General features: G+C 32.9%; 1 protein-coding gene across 1 annotated transcript in view; it reads right to left on the bottom strand.

Annotated features, from left to right (window-relative positions):
- Positions 1–4,144: 4,144 nt before the first annotated feature.
- The window catches only part of LOC131158084 (uncharacterized), a 29,424-nt gene continuing 24,447 nt past the window's right edge, over positions 4,145–9,121 (bottom strand). The window contains exons 3-5 of the mRNA XM_058112669.1: positions 6,957–7,227; positions 6,293–6,579; positions 4,145–4,876 (exon numbers count right to left, since the gene is read on the bottom strand). Coding sequence (XP_057968652.1) covers positions 4,435–4,876; positions 6,293–6,579; positions 6,957–7,227 — 1,000 coding nt within the window. The 3' untranslated portion in view covers positions 4,145–4,434. The remainder of the gene's footprint in view (positions 4,877–6,292; positions 6,580–6,956; positions 7,228–9,121) is intronic.

Raw genomic sequence — 9,121 nt, 5'->3', positions numbered from 1 at the left:
GCCCATAGCCAAAGGGATCTTCCTTTTTTTCATGGGTGCCTTTGTTTTAGGCTATTGGTAATTTTTCAATGATATAAGGTGGGGTAAAACTAGTTGGGTCACCTGCAAAATAAAACAAAAATGAAAAAAAGTTAAAAAGCAAGGCTAGAATCACAAAAGTTCAAAATAAAATTTTATTTTACAATTTCTAATCACCATTGTTGACTTCACATATCAAAATCCATTATGTATTAAAAATTATTATCATGAGTAAATGGTACATGACTATTCTTAAGTAATATTTCTTTGAATAGGTAATAGAAAATCTGAAAACACAAGACTATTATTTAAAATTTAAAAATTTTAGAATTGGGACTAAGCTAAGAGGTATGTTTTGAAATAAAAGTAAATTGATCATTGAAGAATTCCCTTTCTTATAAAATCTATAATGTTATTAGGTGTTGTATAATTTGTCAGATCTCAAATGTCGCTTAAAACGTAATGACATTTTCAGTAATTTCATTTAAGATGCATCTATGTCCAGGAAGAATATTTTTGTGTGATTTATATTATAATTTTTTTAAAAAAATATACACATAATTCACATATTCATATTCGGTTCAACACCACTACCTTACCATAGTATAATTCTAGAGTACTTTTTAGTACGCGTATCTATAAAATAAAGTATAGTCTAATTGCATAATCAAAAGACTTGACTTTATAATTTCAAGGCTTGGAGTCAAGATCTACCAAAAAGAGTTAGAAAGCAAACAAGAAAAGAATAAAATGAATGTAAAGCGCAAAGACTCAATATCTCATTAACTTACTACTTTTTGTGTTTGTTAGACTAAAGTTGGTATAAATCAACTTCATCTCAAGGATGAAAAAAAAAAAAACAAAAACAAGTCGTCCAAGTTTGAAACATGCCTCACAAATCTAGGCTCTTGTGCCTTAGACCCATTAGGGTTAAGTTTGGCATACCAAATCTATTCAATATATCATTAAAAGACACGTCCCATCCTAAAGAGAAGGGATAAACATTTGATATAATCACTCTGCTTTTTTAAAATAATTATACTTATTAGAAATTGAGACGTGGAATGACCACTATCCTTAAAATTGATTTTGTGTCTATAGAAAACATTTCTAGGTGCATATATAACTACGCAGACAACCTCCAGGCTTACTCAGCAAGTTAGGTTTTGTGTACACTCACAACTATAAGAGTTATAAGAAATGTAGTGTCATGTGATTATCCAACAATGTCAAAAGAGAAGAGAACGAGAAAACAATAAATCGAAAAATATATGTTAGATCTTGTTTATAGTGGAACACTCAATCGTAATAAACACGAAACCATAAATATAATAGTTAGTGTTTTAAAAAACTGTTAAAAGTGAAATATTAAATAAAAGATACACTTAATTAAAAATAAAGCCGATGGTTGTTATATAATACTTATTAAATAGATATGTATACATATTGTTTTTATTTGAAAAATACGTATATTAATATCAACAATCCCCCATGTGGTTCAAATTTTATAAAACAAAAAACATGAATAAAGATAGGAAAAACCTAATATAATGTTAGGTAACCACGAGATGTAATGCATTGAATGATAATAGCTTTCGATTTGGATTGTATTTAGAAAAAATGTGTTATGAGTTACAAGAACTTGGTGAATATTAAATTCTTGAACCAAATTTTTTTACCCTATATTTGGGAGAAAATATCATAAATAACCTCCACAATTAAAGATAATATGAATAGTATGGCAACGTCCCTGAGAAAGGTCGGAAATGACGAGAAATAATAATAATATAAGTTCAATGGAATCGTCACTAACCTATTATTTTTTTTAGGTGTAGTTAGTTCATCTAAATTACTACTTGTTAATTAGTCTTTAGATAAATCTTAAGTCAATGAACCAGTAGTCTCGGTCTACATTTATGAGAGTTAGGATCGAGAGTTCGATTATGCAAGGGGCGCTACCACCCCCTATACACCTGTTCTACAAACAATTTCTAATTAACTATGAATTATTCTTAAAATAAATCTAATGGTCTTTAATTAATTCTTTAAAAATAAATAAATATTAAAACTTTAAAATGAAATAAGAAATAAGATGTGATTTAGGAATGTGTAATAAGACCTCCAAAGGAGGGGGATCTTATTAGATAAACCTCCCCTCAAAACTAATGTATATGAGGTCTGAAATATCTATTTACTTTTTGTTTAATTATTGGGATGCACACACACAAAATAGAATATATATATATATATATATATATATATATATATATATATAGATAATAATCAAACAAATTCATCAAATTTGAGCAGAAAAAGTCATTAAAATATTCCTAAGTTTTCAAAAAAATAAATAATAATAATAAGATTTTTTTTTTAATTCCAACAATTTTTTTTTTTTTGTAATTCACTAGGATTTTTAAATATTTTTTCTCCATTTTATTTATTTTTGGTATTTTTATTTTCCCATTTTGTTGTTATGAGTCAAAATAACTCAAATGATTTTTATTTATTTTTCTGAATTTTAATACTTTTTCTTATTTGCATGACTTTTTTATTATTTTTATAATTTTTTTAAAATTAAAAATCAGTTTTAAAATTTTTTTAAAAAAAAGAACTGGTGGTTCGAGATGGGTTAGACCGGTTCAGCCGGTCTAAACCGAGCCAACGAGTCAATAGGGTTGACTCAGATAGGACAAGCTTGCCATGTGGCGCAAGATTTTTATTTTTATTTTTATTTTTATTTTTTATTATTTTTTAATTTATTGCAGTTGTTGACATCACCTACCATATGACAAGCTTGCTAACTTGGCAACAATCTACCCGTTTAGAGAAAACATACATTGGACAGCTACGATCGCATCACGTCGCTTCCCAGATGCACAGTCCTGATTATGCCACATGTCCAACCATAGTATCACATAAAAAAATGGCTTCCCCCAAGGAAAAAGAAAGAACATAAAAAAAGGATACCTATGTATTACTTTCCTCCTCATATATCATGAAGTGACCTTTCTACAACATTTTCTTTTTTGGGGTGAGAGTCTAAGGGAACAATCTTGAGGACTTGAAGTACTATCTAGTATGGTGATATACTGACTGTAGAAAATTTATGCCATATAGATCTTTCTTCTACTCCCATAGTCTGGCCTTTAAGCCAAAGACCAGAGCGGATGCGGTTATTTTGATCATTCAATAATGGAGACAAGTGAGTTGTCCCTTTAATAATTAAAAGACCATTTAGTATTACTATAAAAAAATCAAATATATATATATATATATATATAAACTATAAATAAAAATTAATAACATATTTTATCAATATTTTAAAAAAATTTAAAACAAATTTAAAACATTTTATCAGTTAACACAGCTCACAGGAAAACTTGCTACTCAAGTGTTTATGGAACAATTTTCCTAGAGTGCATTTGTTTTGGTCATTTTGGCTTCCTTTAGACTAAATAACCTTAGCCTAAGTTTGGTGCAGTAAAGTGTTATATAGCATTAACCGTTAGGACTGGCTGATGCTCCCCATTATCTAAGAGAGGCCAAGCAATAAAAGAACCAAACTCACCTGTTTTTGGTTCTGTTCTTTTCACCAACTCTGCATTTGGAAGAGGCTTTGAATTTCAATTTGTGTGGATTTGAATGGCATGTAATACAAAATTCTATAGAATTTTATTCAAATTCACCTAAATCCAAATCTAATACTTGAAATTTATGCTCCTAAATGCAACATAAATATATTTTAATCTTTTTAAATGATTAGCATGTCCTTTATAAATAGCAATAGAAAGATGAAATTATCTTCTTTTCACTTCAGTTGCATAAACCTTAACCAGCAAACAAATACACGTTTACCTGGAACTATTATAACTATTCATTGTGGTCACTATCCTCTTCTATTGTATTGAATCAAATCATTTGCAATGAAAGCATCATCATACTAACTTGAATAGATTAACTTATTTTCTTTTGCATGTGTAATATATATATATATATATATATATATATATATAGAGAGAGAGAGAGAGAGAGAGAGAGAGAGAGAGAGAGAGAAGAAGAAGAAGAAGAAGAAGAAGAAGAAGAAGAAGAGTTCACTATTCGTATGAAAATGACCATGTCTAAATTTTGTATGTCGAATGACCTAACTTCCAAATTCGTGAAGTAGTTCATATGGAACTGTTTCTCATTTGTCAAATTATCAATTCCTGAAAACGTTCTGTTTGTCTATTTAACATAAAGCTAGAACGATTAGGACAGATTCCAATTTAATCGTACCATATAACCAGAAATGGAATGGCTGAAACAATTGACTAGCTTAGCTATTGGTCAACCTGGGAGGTTTGCAGCATGTACACAAGCATGTACAGGTTACCACCATCCTTCTAAGAAAAAGGATATATACAATTATTATCATCACATCACCTGTGCTTTATCAACAAGATGGGCAACTTCTGAAGCAATTTCGGAGACCCAGTTCATAGCAGTACCAAAGAAGAGCTCCCACAACCAGAGATCCAATGCAAGGACTAAAGAAAGGATGAACAGTGCTAGGGTCTGGTATTGGTTCAATGGCCAACCCGAAACATCAGCCATTGTCTTGAAAAATGGGAGGGAATTACTCTTCAGATCCTGGTTCCTTATGGACCATGCTGTTATCCACCGAACCCGAGAAGGGGTCAAATCAAACTCCTCCTGCAACCGCCTGCCCAAGTCGGGCATGTGTCCACCCCCATACAATATAGCAATCCTACTATGGCCCTTGTCCATTGCTCTTCGAAGTTCCAGTGATGCTGCTCTGTTCCTCTCACCAATGATAACAGATCCCTCCTCAACATCCGCTGTCACTAGCGAGAACCTTCACAAATAGCAAGTTTGTATCAAGTCCCTAGTTAAAAAAGATTCACCCAAAAAATCTACACATTTGCATCAATTTTCAGTTTTCTCTTTCAACATTTTTACAGGTGCAACACTCCTAAATCTCTAATGAAGCCATATTCCCATTTATAACATTTATCACATGCCCAAGTGAATTTTGATGCAGATTGCAGACACATAACAAACAAAGCTTGACTACAGATCAGGGGCATTGGAAACAAAATAACTTCGAGTAGCACACCATAAATTCAACAACAATAACAACAACAAACCAAGCCTTTAGGTCCCACTAGGTGGGGTAGGTCACATGAATCCTCTTCTATCAATTTACACAATTGTGGCAATTTCCTTCAACAATTTAAGGGCTATTACTCAGTCATTATCTCATTCCAAGTTCTTTTAGGTTTACCCATACCTTTTTTACTGCCACTAACAGTAACTAATCCACTCCTCAATGGTGCACTACTTGGGATACGTTACAAATGTTCAAACCATCTTAGCAACCTCTCCCTTATCTTATCTTCTATAGGTGTTACGCGTAACTTATAGCAAATATGCTCATACCTTAATTTAACTTTTAATGTTATACTACTCATTCAGATACGTTACAAATGTTCAAACCATCTTAGCAGCCTCTCCCTTATCTTATCTTCTATAGGTGTTACGCGTAACTTATAGCAAATATGCTCATATCTTAATTTAACTTTTAATGTTATACTACTCATTCACCTTAACATACTTATTTTGACAACTTTTGCTCTTCGGATATATTGCTTTTAATTGCCTAACATTCTAATTCATATAGCATAGTCGGTCCTACAGTCAACCTGCAAAAACTTTTCTTTTTAATTTTAAGGGTATTCTATGGTCATACAACACACTTGGAGCACTACACCATTTTTCTTAACCTGCTTTAACTCTATGTTTCTTATTACCATGACTAAAACTCATACAATATACTCGAAATCAGATGTCAAAAAATCAATCCGAAAATCATCTTAAAATACTGATTTTTCACCATGCAAATATGAAAGCTAATTTCTGGTCTGAATCAACTAGTTAAGCCACATGGCATGCATAAAGAGAGGGAGAGTGGGGGGAGCGTAAGTCTTGAGGCCATGAATATGTGAACACTGAAGATTTTCCTCTAGATCACAAATTTTCAAAATTAGAGCTATTAGTTAGCAGTCACAAAACAACTTTTTCACTCTTGCAAGCAATCTTCTACTTGAATTAAAAGCTCAAACCTTCAAGTCAATGATGCAACTAAATTAGGGTAATACGTGCATAGCAACAAGCATGCTAACTATTTAGTAACAACACTCCATTTCAAACATTATCCATTGCTTCTTGATGCAAAACCACCAAATATAATAAAAGAATGGCATATGCTTACTCAGATGTTAGTCGCTTTGCCAGGAAGAGTTTCATTGCAGCACCAACATCAAGCCTGGACAAGGCTTCTAGTTCTGGATATCCAGACTCTGAATTTTCTGCGTCTGCACAAACACTTCCAATTATAAGAAGTCCTACTAGTGGCATAGGTAATGACCGGGAAGCCCAAAGAAGCTTGGACCTTACAGGACCAAGATCTTCAGGTATTGGAATGGGTTGCGCCATGGCTTTAGTTGATTTAAGAGTCATATCTCTTGCAAATGTGAAGTAAAACTCGCCTTTCTCTCGCTGAAAGAAATGGCAGAATAAAGCCAGAACTCACAAGTTAGATATTATTAATAGATATAGCATTGTCTACTTTATAGGCAAAATCATGCTACTAGTGCAAGGGTGCAACTCAAAGTTTAGTTGGTGCAAAAACAGGAGAGAAGAAAGACACAGAAGGTCATCCACTTTTATAGAAGCACATCAGAGAAGTACAGGGAGAACTACTTTCCAGAGCACATCTGTACTTCTAAGCAGCTCCAGACCTCCTAGCATACTAGTAGCAATAAAATGATGAGACTCCGAAAAACATGTCAGACATGTGAAAGCTCCATAATCAAACCATCAAAGCAATTGTGCAATACACATCCACATATGTTGGTAAAGAGAGAAAATCAAACCTGAAGTAATTTGAAAGTCTCATAATCAAGATCTGCATGGTACCAGTTTTCAGCCTGGTAGTCAATACAGTCTAATTGAAAATCAAGCACAAGAGCTCTAGCCATCAGTCGCTGAATGAATCCAAGAATGTTAAAACTGCGAGACCGTGAATCTTTTGCGCTTTTTTTCACTGCAGGGTTTCGTCTTTTCTCCAAAGTCTCCCTGCTTGCCACCATCTCATAAAGCACACAGTCAAAGGGTTCAAGTTCCTTCTGAATAGTTTCGAAGTACCTGCACATAGAAGTGAGGATCATTCAGAATAACGTCTTCATTCAAGTTTCAGAATATGAAATTCAATAAGAAAATAGGTTTCGCAAAATAAAAATGAAAAGTTGATACTTGATACTGTGACCCCCAAATGATCAAGATGTAACAGGGTAAATTTTCATTGGAAACAGAAGAAATCCACCAGATTGGATTGTGGACAATATAGACCTTTATATGGTAAAAGGTGACAAAATGATGGTGCAAGAAGCGGGCTATTTGTAATGCAAATTGTCTCGGGAATAAGAAGACAATTAATACACACACACACACACACACACCTTGTATACGTCTGAATTCTAAATGTTTCACACCTGAAAGATAATAATAAATTCTTATATGATCTGTTATTGTACATGTCTTGCTTAGACAAGATACTGTCAAAATTTCTTATATGATCTATTGTGACAGATCTAGTACAAAGATCAAATATGGGTACAGTAATAGTGCTAAGTAATCTTTACATCATGCTTATACAAAATTTCCCCACAACTAAGCTCATTCCTTTCACACCATCTTTTGCATCTTACTTGCTGACAGCAGCTCCATTGGCAATAATAGTTCCCAAATTATTCTGATTAGTGGATTGTCATCTGAATATTAGAAAATGAGTTAGAAGTGCCTAGGTTGGATAGGACAAGTCATGAAATCCAAGTGAAAGAAGATATATATTCAGTCTGCTAGAAGTTCTGAGGAATATTCCACTGAACTAGTCATTATGTTACATGAATCTTGCAAACAATTTTGACAATCTGATGCTATCTAAACAACTCGCTTTATCTTGGGTATAGAAGAACAAACATCAGATACTTACACAGTTCAGCTGCATAATGTTATCCACAAACTTAGATATTAGACAAGTCTGAGGCCTAGACTAACACCAACTGGTCACTCACCTAGCATGTATGCTTGATTTTCTTGTATCTTTGCAAATGCAAAGAGCAATGAAAGCCCTAGGAAAGATTTTGTCAGCATACAACCTTTGAACAAGGCTAAAAGTTGGATTTTGGCTTACAATCTCATGTGAAATGAAGGGGTCAAACATATTTTCTATGCTCTTGAGCCAAAAGTACTATTAGAATTTTCCCTCACAAATCTAATCATACAAGTTCTAGGACTAAAAGTAAACAAACTAGTTGACCTGGACAGAAGTTGAATGTCAGCATTAGATGATAATGTCATGAGATCATGAACTCCAACAAGAGTAAAGCCTCAAATCCCATTATGCCAAGTAAACTATATTCAAAACCTGTTTACAACAAATAAAAATAGAGGGGCAAAAGCCAATAAGAAAGAACAGGAATTTTTCTACCCAAAAAAAAAAACGCAAAAAAGTACGTGTGTATTGTATGCCCTGAAGTCAGAAATGGAAGCTACACACTTGCAGTCACCCAAGAAAGTTCAATGGATGGTTACAACCTTATCAAATCACTTATTGTATTATGTACATATGGTTTGAGTCGTAAACAAAAGATGTTTGATTATCAAATCACTTCTTGTATATACATATGGTTTGAGGCATAAACAAAAGACGGTTTTAGTTGCATTTGAACCATTCAGATATATTCTGAAATTGCCCAATGCAAAAATTCAGGCAGTGCCTGAAATCAACAATAATTCACTCTCCTTGAAAAAGATATCTGAATGATTCAAATGCAACAAAAGTCATTCCAGCTCTAAGGAAATCAATAAATGAATTATGTATCAAATCACTTCTTGTATTATGTACACATGGTTTGTCATAAACAAAAGATGAAACATTGTCTTACACAAGACAAATAAATAAATAAAGAAGAACAAGAAGAAGAAGAAAGTGTTATAGATATTACAAGCATCCACAGAAATGACTTGCAAATTCAGC

This window comes from Malania oleifera, chromosome 6 (genome assembly GCF_029873635.1).
Source record: "Malania oleifera isolate guangnan ecotype guangnan chromosome 6, ASM2987363v1, whole genome shotgun sequence".
Taxonomy (NCBI): domain Eukaryota; kingdom Viridiplantae; phylum Streptophyta; class Magnoliopsida; order Santalales; family Ximeniaceae; genus Malania; species Malania oleifera.
The sequence above is the reverse complement of the archived record's forward strand: the minus strand, read 5'-3'. Positions and strand labels throughout refer to the sequence as shown.